The 15,795-nt window shown below is 39.8% G+C and overlaps 1 protein-coding gene across 5 annotated transcripts in view; it reads left to right on the top strand.

Annotated features, from left to right (window-relative positions):
• Positions 1 to 617: 617 nt before the first annotated feature.
• Positions 618 to 15,795, top strand: part of LOC110335714 (methyltransferase-like protein 4) — a 23,880-nt gene continuing 8,702 nt past the window's right edge. The window contains exons 1-6 of one of the 5 annotated variants that reach the window (XM_029531641.1): positions 618 to 677; positions 2,218 to 3,004; positions 6,366 to 6,428; positions 9,516 to 9,885; positions 10,744 to 10,813; positions 15,072 to 15,246. In XM_029531641.1, coding sequence (XP_029387501.1) covers positions 2,615 to 3,004; positions 6,366 to 6,428; positions 9,516 to 9,885; positions 10,744 to 10,813; positions 15,072 to 15,246 — 1,068 coding nt within the window. In that variant the 5' untranslated portion in view covers positions 618 to 677; positions 2,218 to 2,614. Of the gene's footprint in view, positions 1,287 to 2,217; positions 3,005 to 6,365; positions 6,429 to 9,515; positions 9,886 to 10,743; positions 10,814 to 15,071; positions 15,247 to 15,795 lie in introns of all 5 variants that reach the window. The other 4 variants (XM_029531642.1, XM_029531643.1, XM_029531640.1 and 1 more) reach the window with 4 other exon arrangements.

Here is a 15,795-nt window from a genome sequence, read left to right as displayed (position 1 = left end):
GCTGCTCCCACTTTTAAAACAAGTTGTCAAAATAATGTCTATGTTGGATCGTGTCTTCATCTCTGCAGCATCACACTATGCACTTGGCTATAGCTTCCACAGAGGGTTAGACAGATCGCATTTTATTATTATTGTTTTGAGCTAGGGGTAGAGAGTCAGACCCGTTAGCACGCTAGGCTGTGCACTGAGCAACATGATTTTATTGGTTACCAGTCCTTGTCCGTACCAGGCTTTTAAGATGCAGCATCAGGACAGGAATACAACACACCAATCAGCTTCCCTATGTCAGTCCCCACCTGTTAGCATCACCTTCTCCCGCTACAAACGTTGCAGACCCGGGCAGATCCTACCCAAGTTCCCACGCAACAGTCAGCTCCAGCGCCGCGGACCATTTTAACACAGACAGAGCTGATCCCATCTCAGTAGTTACCTTTCGCTCAGCTTCTCAACGAGACCCAGCGCCCAGCTTTCAGTAAAAGGCACGACTGCACACGAAAACAGCCGCCAAAACCAGAGCGTCAGCCTTGGTCAACCCACGGCGGTTTGAATTTTAAAGTTTCCGCCCGCGCTGACATCAGGACTGCGACGGCGAGTACGCATGCGCAAACACTCAGCGCCCGCCCTCGTCGCCGGAAGTGTCCGCATCGGCGGCGCAGTGCGCTCCGGCCTCCTCCCAGGTAATCTTCGGCGTCAGTGACCCAGAGTCCTTCCCTGTCCGGGAAGCTGGCGTCTAGGGCGAGTAGGGCTGTCGGGGCGGAGCGGCCCGAGCCCTCCTGGAGTCGAGTTCCGTACAGCAATATGGCTGCGTCCTGGAACTGGAAAGCGAGGGTTTGTCTCCGAAAGGATGGAGGCCAGGACCTGTTTTAGAGGAGTGCTGTTTCCACGGGGCGAGCCTGGGAGGCGGCGTGACGTTTCCTGACGGTAGGAGAGGCTGTCGAGTGTGGCGGTGGAAGAGCCTGAGGGATAGTTATCATCAGGCTGTCTCAGGTGATGTGGATTACCGCCGCCCAGGGTCGGAACTACAAGCAGGCGTTGCCAGTTCCCGGATGGTGGTGGCCTGTCCTTGGGCTAAAGTGTAGATGATTTCTGGATCTCAGCTCAGTTGTGCCATTAGCTAGTTTTGAGCTAAGCAGTATTTTTTTTTTTTTTTTTTTTTTTTTTTGAGTTTGAGTTTGAGGTTCCCTAGCAGTCACAGTGTCTCCTCACTTCACGTCTCGACTGGGAAACCAAAATCTCAGGTATCACGAAGATCACCACCAAATAGCAGTCAGCAGATATATTAGCAGGTATTATATTTCAGACTCTGTGAGCAGCAGTTCATGGGGATTATCTCATTTACTTCTCCAAACTAATGGCATTAGAACATAAAAATGATCGTATTAGTAGGGCGTTGTGGTACATGCCTTTAATATCCGCTCTCAGGAGGTGGGGGTGGGTGGGTGGGTGGGGTGGGGTGGGGTAATCTCTGAGTTTGAGGCCAGCCTGGTTTACATAGTGAGTTCTGGAACATCTCAAAGCAAAACAACCAACCAACAAACCAAACAAACCAAAGAAAAACCACCCCAAACAAAATACACACATGGAAACAACTCCAAAAACCAAAAAGATAATTTTGAGGCTCAGTGAAATCAAGTAATTTAGTTTGTATGTGGGGCAGGGTCCACACCCGAGAGAGTCTTGAATTTGAGGCCATTTGATGGACCCGGCATACACCAGGGCAACCTAGTGACCCTGTCTTTAAAAAACAAACACTACTCTATAGTTAGTTGCATAAGAAATTTGACCATAAATGCTATACGAGCCTTTATTTTTTTATTCGGTGCATTCTTAAGGTTTCTACTACATTATAATAAAGCTATATCCAGAAATGTAATTTTTTAAGTAAAGATAAAGAAGTTCCGAAAAACCTAGTTACTGGAGTGTGGCTCAAACAGATTATAAATCTTGATGTTCTGACCTAGCAAACTAGTTAACTTGTGAACTTTTGATTACTATTCATACTGCACTTGGTTTGATTGGAGCAGTCTTTTAATCTTATTGCTCTGCAACTGATCTGAGGGCAGGGATCTGAGTAATGGAGTGACTTACTGTGGCAATTGTAGTTTGAAAACACAACAGCTCTTTTTCCTTTCATTTCTGTGGCCCTCTCTAAACAGATTTATATCATTTAAAAAAGGGTAAATTCTTGTAGGTAATTACTATCCTTTGACTTGACAGGACACTCATCTTTTAAGGATTTAGTGACTTGAATACTTGGACCATGTGGACTAGTGCCTTGATTCAAGGACCAAAACAGGACCACAGAGGGCACTCAAAGAAGAAAGGAGGATCAAACTAAGAAGCGCCTTTGACTACATTGGCTGAAAATTTTGAATGACCAATTCTGAAATTAAAAGACATTTAAAGTATAGCATTTTTCCTTAGAGGTGGTATGTACACACTCACCTTGTATGTGTAAATATAAAACCTTATTGCGTGTACAAAGTACACCATTGATATACAGGATGTTAAGAACTTAATTACAACATTGGTATCAAACCCAGGACCCCCACACTGAGCTATACTCCTAGTCCTAGTTCTGATTCTTGATTATCAGTTTTTTGTTTTTGTGAGAATGTCTGTGGTGCATCATTTGCCTCCTGGGTGGTTACTGGATCATCTTTCTTTCATTAACAAAGTAAACTATCAACTTCACCAGCATCAAGAGCCTTTTTGTAGTAAAAACAACCCCACTTCTTCTGTCTACATGGATTCTCTTCAGCTGGATCCCAGGTCTCCTTTTGGAGCTCCTGCTGCGTGCTTTGCTCCTGACTCCACTACTGTGTCGGGCAATGAGGATGAAGGAAGTTGTGAAGTGATCACTGAAAAATATGTTTTCCGATCTGAGCTATTTAATGTCACCAAACCTTACATAATTCCAGCTGTTAACAAAGAGCGCCAACAAAGTAACAAAAACGAAAATCTAGTGACTGACTATAAAAAGGTCTCTGTTTCTGTTGGGAAGGTAGGAAGTTTTAATTTTTTTTTTTTTTTTTTTTTTTTTTTTTTTTTTTTTTAACATGAAACAAAAAATTTCATTAAGTATCTCAAACATCTTCCCATTTTCTAAGTATAAAAAATATAATACAGAAGGTGTTAGCATGTCCAAGAGCAATTGTGGGTTGCCCACCAACTGATTGCCTAGCTGAGGATCACAAGCTTCTTATTCTCCTATCTCCACTTCCAGAGTGCTGGGGTTCTCAGCAGGTGTTGTCAGTCATCTTTAATTATACTTTCAAACTTCCTACTATTTTAGAACAACACATTGCATGTTTCAAAAAGTAAATAGGGGTCAGGAGAGATGGCCCAGTAGGTAAACAGGTGCCTGCTGCTGAAACTCATGGTCTGAGTTTGATCGCTAGGGCCCACTTGGTGGAAGGAAAGAATTGCCTCCCAGAAGTTGTCCTCTAACCTCTGCCTGGGTGCCATGGCTATGCACCCCTCCCCACAATGCACAATGAATGCATGAATAAATAAATGTATTCTAAATGTTTGTGAGAAAACCTGAAAGAAAGCAAGAGTCTTGTGACCTCAGATTCTTCAAAATCATGAAATTGTTCTTGGGATGTAAAAGTGAATTTATTCATCACGACTGGATTTTGTTACTTGTTTATATGCCTTTATGGAAAATCATGTTTTTAACCATACCCTACTTGTCAAACTCATTTGGCTTGCCTTTGTGATTGTACCTGTTACTCACATGACTCAACTCTCAGAATATAAATTTTCCTATACTCTGATAAACTGATAAACTTGGCTATCGCATGAGACATATCTGCCTCATCTGTTCGCTTCATTCTCCTAGGTCTCACTGCCAGCAAGAGTGGTAAATAGTACTGAATGTTTTTACACCTGTTTTTGCTTTTAAAATTTCTATGAAAAAAATTCCAAATATTCAGTGGATTTTAGGGAATTTTAAAGGCCTGTGTTTTGGGAATAGGCTCGTATAATAAAAGCTTGAGAGAAGGGTATTTTTGTAGTTTTCTAGTGATAATAGGAAAGCTTCTATGGAATATACATATTTATAAGGTACTTGTGTATGAGTATATACTTTGGGGCAGTTTTGCAGAAGTTTGAGTCCGATACAGTGGTACACGGCTGTAATTCGAGCACTTGGGAGGTAGAAGCAGGAGGAACAGGAGCACAAGCCACCCTTGGCTGCACAGTGAGTGTGGTCACCTTAGGCAATATGAGATTCTCTCCCAAAAACCAAAACACCCCTCCCAAACAGCAACCCCTACCCCCTGCAGACAACAATCTCTTCTTCCCCACCAAAAATAGATATTTGAGTATATTGTACAGGATTAAATGGTGGGAGTAGAGTTTTTCTTTCCTTCTACCATGTTAACCATTGGCCCTGGGGATTGAACTGAAGTTGTCAGGCTCAGCAGCAAGCACCTTCAATATATGCTTTAACCTTTTGGGTGTGTTTCAGTAGTCCAGAGGTGATCATACAAACTCCATGTAGATATTGTTTTGTTAGGGATAGGAATGAATGATTGGTCATTTAGCAAATGTGCAAGCTCCTTCCATCTATTTTTGTGCATAATGATGAAGCAAGATAAGCACAGTATCTTTATTGTACCTTATAATTGGTTAAGAAATTAGGGAAGAATACTAAGAGTAGGGAAGTTACTTGTAGTAACCTCTTCCACTATTGGAGGTACCTGAAATGCAGTCAGAAATGCATGGTTTTCTTCTTTCTTCTTTTTTTTTTGGACATGTTTTTCCTTTTTAGCAAGTATATATTGATTCATCTACATGTGAAGCACAGAAAAGAAAACATCAGATGTATCACTGTCACTAATTCAGACCACCAAGCATTTGACTTTAGCATGGTTGGGTTTTTTGTTTGTTTTTAATAAGACATCTGACCGTAGTTCAGGCTGTCTTGGACTCACTGTGTAGACCAGGCTGTTTTAAACTCATGTCCCTGCCTCTGCAGTGCTGTGATGATAGGTGCATGCCACCATGCCTGACAAACTTCCCATTTTAATGTGGAAGATATAGATCAGCATATGTAATTAATACTATTGTAATAAAATTGATCATTTCTGATATGCTAACGAAGTTACATAGCTAGCCTAATCTTACATCTTTTTATTAATTAGTCAACATGTATTTTAGCCTGTTGAGAATTTGATACTATGTTAATAACAATCAGCAATGAAAAGAAGTTATAGCTCTATGTTCCTGCTCTCATGCTCTGTTTTGTGGTGTAGTCAGGTGCAGAATATTGCTAGTAACACTGGCTTGTCTGTAACCCTCAGATCAATTTTGAAGGACTTTAAACATTTTCATTTATTTATTGTGTGTGTATAGGTGCATTTATGCAATGGTTTGTGCCTGCAGGTCAGGGGACAGTTTTCAGGAGCTCTGTTCTTACACAATGGTGGATATGGTGATAAGTATCATCTTGCCAGCATTCTAAATACCATGTAAAATATGTTAAAATTGACATTTTTTCCCCTGAGGCACTTTTGATATGTTGCTAATGTTAGTGTTGAACTTGACCTTCCTACCTCCTGGCTGCTGGGATTATAGCTATACTTGGGATCTGTCTGTCTGTCTTTCCTCCCCTTCCTTCCCCTGCCCCCACTTTTTTTTTGAACAGGGTCCAGGTAGCTCAGGCTGTTCTGGAATCCACTGTGTAGCAGAGGGTGACCTTGAACCCTTCGTGCCCCTACCATTCATTTCCTGGTATTGCAGCCTTGAGATGCCATACTTGGTTTTAAGATTTCTTTCTTTCTTGCCTGCTTACTTGCTTACTTGCTTGCTTGCTTGCTTCCTTCCTCTCTCCCTCCTTCCCTCCCTCCCTCCCTTCCATTCTCTTTATTTCTAGTTTTTTGATTTATTAATGTGTATAAGTATTTTACCTGTATGGTGCCTACAGAGGCCAGGAGAAGGCCTCAGATCCACTGCAACTGGAATCATAGACATGAGCCACCAAGTAGGTGCTGGGAACTAAACCTGGGTCTTTTGCAAGAGCAGTGCTTTTAACCACTGGTCTTTTGCTACAACCCTAGATTTTCTTTGATACCTTGTAGATAGTTCATGTCAAAAATGAAGAAAGTTGAGAGTAATTATGTCATATGCATATAAACTGATGGGTAATTATGGTAACTGCTTATGAAGAACCACAGTTCTTATTCCATGGGCACTAGTACCCTTTGCATTGATGTTGATCTCAATGGAACTTCTTACCTTTAAAAGAATAGATACAATATTTAAAAATATAGTATAAAAAATAAAATCTAGCAGGTTTCAAAATGTCAGTTTTGTGATAGAATGCAACATTACTTTTTTTCTCATCACCCTCTCTTTAGAAGCGTAAAAGATGCGTTGCTTTCAATCAAGGTGAATTGGATGCCATGGAGTATCATACAAAGGTAGGACAAAAATATTGATCATGCAGGAAGATTAGTGTGAAGTAGCATTAAAAAAAGACCTAAATAAATACTACAGTATTTTAGGAATAAAGCACTTGTTTTGGTCGGAGTTAGAATTTGATAGTGCTCTATTGTTTTTTCTTTGTAATGAACACGTTAAGCCAGTTTTATTAACACTACACATGCTTCTATCAGCTCAGGTGGTTGATGGCTGTGAGCTTGTGTTGCTGGTTGAGTTCATGGAAGACGTTTCAGTGTTCCTACTTTCTTATGTTTCCATTCATGGGTTGAATTTAGTTCAACTGAGCATAGACTCTTATCCAATTGTATATTTGTATATATGACATGAAAATAGAGGGTTATTTGGGGGTAAGAAGGGGACCAGTGCCAAGGAGAGTGGAACAAGGCAGTTTTATATATGAGGTCAGTAGGGTAATGTGCTTTTGCAGAGTCAGATCTGCTAAAGATTGCATAGACAATTAGTTTTTAAAAAGTCTGCACAATCTGTATTTTCAGTGTTGGAAATGATGTGAGGGTAAAATATATAACATGGGGAATTATGAAAAGAATGCTGACAATTTATAGTAGGAAAAAAAGTCCATGAAAATAACAAGAAAACTTCCAAAATATTAAACACCAGAGTAAATATACTATAGCAATAGATGGACAGCTGCATAGAGGTAGTCTGCAGAGGGCCAGCTCCCATGATCATATTTTGATGCCTTGTACCATGATGAATTGTTCAATTTTTTTTGAATTATTTTAGTTAGCCTAGAAAATAATGAGACTTATGACATTTCATACATATGTGTCATTGCTCATATTCCACCCCCACTAACTTTCACCTTTTTAACCCTTCTTGCTAGTCCCCTCCTCCCTCCAAGTTGTCCCCCTTCTTCTTTCATGATGCATACACACAAACACACAGACACACAAACACACACACAATTAAATAACAGTATGCATATATATATCATCAAATCTACACTCTGCATAAGAAAAAGCATGCATTATTTTGTTCACCTTTCCCCCAATTTTCTTCTCTTGGTTTGAATATTTGGTAGATATATTCAGATTGTTACTATAAAAGTCATGGCATCATTAGATTATATATTGAATTTTTCCCCCCAGAAACTACCATTGTGCGCTTTATAGCTGCCACTAACAGTGCTTAAAGGTTCCAGTGTTTTCACCAAAGCATTCTGTTTTGTTTTGAAATTGCCATCCTAATGGATATGAATGTGATTTTGTGACAATTTTATGTATCTTGACATTTTATATTTTTACTTCCATTGTGAGAAAAATGTTTTCTAATGTCTCCTGTGATTTCATCTTTGACCTGCATGAATTATTTAGAAGAGAACTATTTCACTTGCATTTGTAGTTGATCTTAGTATTTTTTTTTTTTCTTGAGTTCCAACTTAAGTCATTTGGAGTATAAAAATAAATTCTAGTTCTTTAAAGAAAGTTGTATCGTTGGCCAGTATTGAATTATCTTGGAGACTGTACTCTGTGGGGTTAAAAAGGATGTATGTTCTGTAACTGTTGGATGCAGTGCTCCTATGTAAAGTGTTGAGAACTTTGGTATCTGTGCGATTTTTGTGTTGTTAATTGTGTTTTTGTGTTAGTTGTTCTACTCTTACTGGGTGGTGTTGCAGGATATTTGATCACACTGTGAATCCTGAGATTGTGCTGTTTACTGGAAAACCTGTTTCTAATTGTGGTGTGACTTAGTCCTAGCACAGACTTTTAATCCAAGAGCTTTCTGTTTATTGTTATCAGGATTAAAAAAAGTCAGCCATAAGTCAACAGGTGAAACAAGTAAACATTTGACAAAGAGTGAATACAGGAAAATACCATAGAGTGTAAGAAAGTAAGGAGGATGGATAGAGATACACAGGAAGTAGAAGGGAACGACATTCATGTTGATGTTAGGTCTTGGTTCTACCTCCCAGTCCCACGTGCCCAGAAATAAGACTCAGCCTCAAAGTATATTTACATATACCTTTGCCATATAGCTAGGCTTTTCTCAGACTAGAATCATAACTTACGATAATCCACTTATTTTAATCTACATTATGTTATGTAGCTGGTTCCCTGTGCTCAGGTACCAAGTGTCTGTCTGCTCACATCTTCCCAGGCAGATCTCCCGCCTAGCTGTATCCCAGAATTCTTTTTCTCCCTGGATGTCCCAACAGTAGGTTTTAAAAGATGGGTTTCAAACAGTATGTATGGTCAGTATTTCTCCCATACTGAGAGATGTGAGATGTGATTCACAGCACTCCTGTGAAGACTAAGATTTAGGAAGTGAACGAGTTAGTTGACCATGGTGTTTCACAGATGGTGGCAGAAAATATAGAGTGTTTGGGCCAGGACAGAGAACTCTGTGTTGACAGATGGTGGCAGAAGATATGGAGTGTCTGAGCCAGGACAGAGAACTCTGTGGCTCTGCTTTATGTTCACAGGTGCCCTTTGTTCCCCATATCCTACAAGAACGTTGTGAGACTTTTCTGTGCAGATCATATGTTGTAGTTATTTTTCTCCTCACCATATCCAGATATCTGACAGAAAAAACTCAAGCAAGGAAAAAACATTTTTGGCTCCAAGTTTCAGCATTTCATATACTGATTGTCACCCTACTTAATAGTGAGTTTTTGCAGTGTGCTTCATTCTGTAGACTTCAAAAGTATGCTGTCAATAGTCTTATAATCTTATTATACTATAAAACCACTCTACACTTAATAAAGGTGGATTTGAATATATTAAGATATTCAAAGTACAGTAGAAAATTATTTGAAAAATAGTTTAAATTTAAATCAAATTAAATTTTATTTTTTGTATATGGATATTTTGTCTGTGTACTATATGTATATGCCTGGTGCCTTTGGAGACCAGAGAAGGTGACAGGTCTCTTGAAACTGGATTAACAGATGATTGTGCACAACTATGTGGGAGTTGGGAATTGAACTTAGATTCTCTTCAAGAGCAGACAATACTCTTAAACGGCTAGTCTATCTCTCTAGCCCCTGGAAAATGATTTTAAAACCAACATCATTTTAATGTACTTCAAACATTTTTTTTTAACAGATCAGAGAGCTGATTTTGGATGGATCTTCGAAGTTAATCCAAGAAGGTCTCAGAAGTGGTTTCCTTTACCCACTTGTTGAAAAACAGGATGGAAGTAGTGGACGTATCACTTTACCACTTGATGCCTGCAATTTGTCAGAGTTATGTGAGATGGCAAAACATTTGCCTTCCTTAAATGAAATGGAGCTTCAAACACTACAGTTGATGGGAGATGATATGTCTGTTATAGAGCTGGATTTATCCTCACAGATCATTGAAAACAACTCCAGCTTTTCCAAAATGATTACTTTAATGGGACAAAAATACCTGCTGCCACCACAAAGCAGCTTTCTTTTGTCTGACATTTCTTGTATGCAGCCACTTCTTAACTGTAAGTAGTTAATGTGTTTTAGAACAAGATAATTTTTCTGTGGTCTCAGAAGTTAAAGAGTATGAACTTTGAATGTCAGTTCAGTTTTAAAATGCTGACTTTTGCTCTGTTATCTTTGAGACAGAAGTCTTGTTAAGAAGCCCAGGCTGGCATCGAACTTGCTGTTCGTCCCAGGATGGCCTTGGCATCTCAACTTTGCCTTAGCTTTCTAGGTGCTAGGGTTACAGGTTCAGAACTGAGAGGTTCAGAGTTACATTGTCTTTGAATAAACCCCATAAACTATTCAGTTGTATTTCATTGTATTTATGTTTATTATGAAAGTCCTTTCTTGGGCTGGGTCTGCAGCTCAGCTGAGCATGCCCAAGGCCCCAGGTTCAAAAAAAAAAAATACTGTGCTTTTTCAGTGCATTAATTTTTTTATTGTCCTTGTGTGTGTCTATTATGTGTGTAGAGGTCAGAGGACAGTCTTTTGGAGTCTCTTCTCCCCTCCCACCCTTATGTGCATTCTGGAGAACCAACCCAGATTAGCACATTTGGTAGCCTTTACCTGCTGATGATCTTGCTCTTTAAACTTTGTCTTAATAATATTTTTATGTGTGTGTGTGTGTGTGTGTGTGTGCACTGTACACGTGTGTACGTGCACATGACCACTTGTGTGTGTTTTTGTATGTGTGTTATATGTGTGTGCTTTAATTTTGGGGAACATGTTTAGTTTTTGTTTTCGAAGAATTCTGTGTATTCAGATGAGAGCTTTGCTTATGAGAGTGTGGGCTCTATAGGATATCCTTAGTCTCCATGTTTAGCTCTTAGATTCATCACATACAGAGGGTGTTTCTGAAATTGTGCTTTTGATTTCAGGTGGTAAGACATTTGATGCAATTGTGATTGATCCACCGTGGGAGAACAAATCAGTTAAAAGGAGTAACAGGTGTGTGGGATCACTTACCTGTCAGATTATATTCTAGATACTGCAGTTTCTTGTACATTCTGGTTTCACTTTAAACATGATATCTGTTATCTGATGCTACTAATATGCTGTCATCAAAAGATCATTTTCCTCATTTCTAGGTCCTTGAACTGGAGGTGATCTGTGTGTCTCTATATATTAGTTATCCATAACTGATGTAGCAGTGTCTGCGGCTGTCACTGAGGCCTGAACCATTCAAGGATGACTCATTAACACCAAAGCTTCCATTTGCCTTTGTCACAGTTTGAAACTTAGATATGTGCCATACTTGTAGTTTATAACAACATGCTGGGAGTGAGTTCATCTAGTCCATCCTGTGTTTGTATTTTTAGTTTAGGTCACCTGATAGGATGAGCTCGGTTAGGTACTAGAATGGCATTTACTTTTAGTAACACCTTTATAACTTAACAACACTTTCCCTCCTATTTCTAATGAATGCTTCTCAGCTTTCAGTTTACCAGACATAATAATTCCTATTTTGTTGTAAAATTAGACCGAAGTTCTTCTTCAAGAGTTATCTTTAGCTTACTTAGGAATATGCTTATAATGTGTGAGATAGTTCTCTTTTTAAGTTGTAAGAAATGTGCAAAGAATTCATGTATCTATTCTGAGTATGTATATCTTTGTATCTTTGTATATTCTATATATTTTTATGAAATATATAGACTTGAAGTATGGACTAAAATATAAAATCTTGAAATAAGAGAAAGTTGTGAATCACCATATGGGTGCTGGCAATTGAACCCATATCCTCTGGAAGAGCAGTCAGTACTCTAAGCCACTTAGCCATCTCTCCAGCCCCCAAATAAGAGAAAGTTACTCTTAAAATTTTAGTGTAAATTTTAAAAAAGCAGAAGTGCTGCACATCTTCATCATAATGTGGTTGTCAAGTAGATATCTGACATTAATATGAAGCTCCTATGGACACATTAGTGTCATCTGTGTGTTTATTCAGAGTTCATGAGTTGTGATAGAAAGCCTTTGTAGCACACAGAAACGGTGATCATGTTCTTTGCTGAGATGTATGCCCTCAGGGTCCAGTAGTTCCTCTGTGACTCATAACTGCACTCTAATAACAGGTAGTAAGTTATGTGAAACTTTCTGACAGATTCTTGCGTCTAAGGTGATTTTAGAGATGAATAGTTGGTTTTAAAAGTGGATTCAACTGGGCGTGGTGGCGCACGCCTTTAATCCCAGCACTTGGGAGGCAGAGGCAAGCGGATTTCTGAGTTCGAGGCCAGCCTGGTCTACAGAGTGAGTTCCAGAACAGCCAGGGCTACACAGAGAAACAATGTCTTGAAAAACAAAACAAAACAAAACAGGTTCAGTTGTGAAAACTGTGCCCTCAAACCTTGTAGTTCTGCTAGCTATGGAAATACATTTCAGTTCTCTTGGACACTTAAACCTAGGTATAAAGTTGCTGTGCCATGTGATGAATCTATCCTTAAAATTTTGAGATACCAGAGGGAGTGTGAAAATTTCCTTAGTTCCAAACAGTCCATTTAGCAATGTTAAGGAATCTGAAGCCATTGAAAATATGTCAGTGCAGAGCTTTGACCTAACACTTTTCCTACAGTAAGAGAATAGACTCTGAAAGTCTTTCCTGTGAGAAAGGGCTAGCTGCTGTGCTGGGAGTGTGATGATGGGAGGCAGGAGCCCAGGGGATACACAGTCTGGGTTCTTTCATTTATCTGCTTAATAAGAAAGGCTTGTCAGCTGTTCCTGACTCCTTTAATGTAGTGTTACCTACATCAGAAACCAGATGCCTGAGCCTGCCCTCTGGGAGACTCACTCTTTTTTTTCTAAGTGAGTAGAGTTGCAAACGTTTCTTCAGAGTTGATTGAGGAATGAAACAAAGTGGAGGAAATGGGAAGACTTAAGTCCATATGTCCCTAGCCTAGTTACTGACAGGAGGAAATTGACAAAATCCCCATTAGATGCAGCTTACAGAAGGGAAGGTGAGTTTGCCTCATGGTTTTAGAGATGTCAGTCCATCATATTAGGAAAGGCTGGCATCTCTTTTTACAGCTTTAGGAGCATGTAGTAGCAAACAGAAAGTAGAGAGCACTAGGTTGGGACCCTGGGGTGGGCTTAGCCTTCCAAGATCCCTCTCCCCTCCTATTTATTGATCTGTTTCAGCCAGCCATTCTCCACCCTTAAGGCTCTCTCATCTTTAGAATAGCACCACAATCCAGACTGAACTCAACAATGAATCAGCAGAGGTGTTGTCTCATCATTGGTGGGAGACTGTCCAGGATTAAAACAATACTTGGGCCTGCAAGATGGCTCACTGGCAAATCACAATCTCCACCAAGCCTGATGATCTGACTTTAGTTCCTGAAATTCACATGATGGAAGCAAAGAACTGACACCTTTAAATTGTTCTTTGACCTCCACACACATCCTACAATAGGCACACACCGATATCAATGAACTAACAAACAAATTATTTAAAAAATCCTGATACACCCTCTCTTCTCCCTCCTTTCTTCATCTCTTTCATTTCCCTTGTCTTCTTTTCTTTTGTATAATCCAAGAATGCTTACAGGTTTATAGTGAACTACCATAGGGATTAAAGATGCAGAAGCAGGTGAGTGATTAGCATTACAGGATATCAGAATATATAAATGAGAAGACAGTGTTGGAAGGATAAACTTTAGTAGAGAATATCATATATTTACCTGTAGAGAAGGTGTGTTGGTGTAGATAGATAAAGTATATAAAGAGGGAGGAGATAATTTGGTAGGTGAAGAAACTTGGTGGCTTTTATTTTAACTAATGTCTGAGATAACTTCATCTGCCAAGGCATGGGCAGAGGACCTGAAAAGTGGTAAGGATTTTACAGTATTTAACCATGGATAGATAAAAGAATCTATAATTGTTTTAAGAACTTGAGAATAGATTCAAAGTTTCTTTTGCTCTGTGTTTTCCTTCACTTCATTTATATGTACAAAGAAGTTGAATTCCATTGTGGTATTGGTATGTATAGGGGTATACTTCAGTGATGGAGTATGTGCTTTGCATGCACAGAGTCCTGCATTCAGTTCCTATTGTGTGCATGCACACATCACATGTATGCCTGATGACAAGGCCTAGCTTATGTAATTGGAATGGGGTGTTGGAGGTTGAGTGTAGTTGTTTGTGTAGGCAGATTAACAGTTGAGTGTACATTATATGGGCTATGCTTTGAAGTTGCTGAGAATAGTGTCAAAGTTTTCCTTTTTGAGGTAGAGGGATCTCAGAGATTCAGCACACTGAATATTGAGAGTGAGGACTAAATGTGTTCATTGAGGAAGGTTTGGTACTAGTGTGGCTGGGTAATGTTCTTCTTAAAGAGAAGAGGAGGTTTTGCCAAAGTTGAAAGAGTCTAGAAGCAATAATGGGACAGTAGAATACAGTTTGTCATCTCCAGTTGTATGGGGCATGTGGGAGAAAGATTTGTATTTGTTTGGATATTTATAGAGCAAGTTATGTGGTTTAGCCAAACAAGTTTCTTTTATATTATTAATGGCCAGGAGGCATAAGACAATGGGCCTATAAGATGAGACAGAGTATGAAGGCTTGAGAGAGCCCAGTGGAACTGATTGAACAGGAAGATAGGAGTGCAGTGGTGACAGGGCCTTGATAAAGGGAACATGAGGTTGTGTGAGGTCATAGGTGACCTAAGGGTCAGCAGTGTGTGCAAGATATGAGGCTTACACATTTGAGACTTACACACTTGAGGTTTACATGCGTGAGGCTTACACACTTGAGGTTTACAGTGGGGCAAGGCTCCTTGCTGAAGTCATCCTGCTCTTGCATCCATGGCCTCAGAGTCAGTGCTTCTTTTGTGTCATTTGATTATTGGGACATCAGTTAGTTTCAAGATCACTCTGATGGGGCTCCTGTTACACACAGGATAATGAAATCCAGACAGTATTTGTTTAATTCTGAATGAGAAAAAAGCATATTAGATGTTGTAAAATTACGGAAATGCAAATCATATGAAATTAAAAAACAAAAACTATGCAGCATGGCCATTTAAAACTACGAAGATAGAAAAGTTGGTACATGTGTAAGTGCCAGTGAGTCCACCAGGTGTCAGTGTGACTCCATATTTAGCTGCATGTGAGTGGCTCCCAGACCTTTGTATTTGTGGGGTCTTTTCCCTGCTTATATGTGTTTCTTGGGGTGATTTTATTACAGTTTTTTGTTTTGTTTTGTTTTTGTTCATTTTTAGGTACAGTAGTTTATCACCACAGCAGATAAAGCGAATGCCTATCCCTAAACTGGCTGCTGCTGACTGTCTCATTGTTACTTGGGTGACCAACAGGCAGAAGCATCTGTGTTTTGTGAAGGAGGAACTATATCCTTCGTGGTCTGTGGAAGTTGTTGCAGAGTGGTACTGGATAAAAGTGAGTTCAGAAGTTAGCTTGTCTGTTAGCTCAGCATCACTTTTCACTCACAGGAAGACGCTGACTGTTCTCAGTGTGTCCGTGACACTGTTGTCCTCCTTAGGCTCTGACAAGAGCTGTTCATGCTTTGTATCTGGACACCAGTCTTCCTGCTCTCAAGCTGTTTATCCCGTGTCTCTGTAGTGGGCTCCCAAACTGCTGGCCTGTTGTTTTTTTAAACAAATTCTTAACTGTTCAATTTTACCAATGAAGACTTGGGAGTCAGATGCTAGGGTGAAGGCCTGTTAGCTCAGAGAGACAGAGAAAGCACCCAGCTGACCTTCCTCCTTAGCAGTCATCCTACAAGAAATCCCCTCTCTCACACCATCTCAAAAAACCTCAAGCCAGGCAGCGATGTTGCACGCTTTAATCCTAGTACTTGGGAGGTAGAGGCAGGCAGATTTCTGAGTTCAAGGCCAGCCTGGTCTACAGAGTGAGTTCCAGGACAGCCAGGGCTATACAGAGAAACCCTGTCTCGGGAAAAAAAATAAATAAATAACAAAAACCCCA

The sequence above is a fragment of the Mus pahari genome, chromosome 18 (assembly GCF_900095145.1).
Source record: "Mus pahari chromosome 18, PAHARI_EIJ_v1.1, whole genome shotgun sequence".
NCBI lineage: Eukaryota > Metazoa > Chordata > Mammalia > Rodentia > Muridae > Mus > Mus pahari.
Note: the sequence above shows the minus strand (reverse complement) of the source record. Positions and strands in the feature narration are given on the sequence as shown.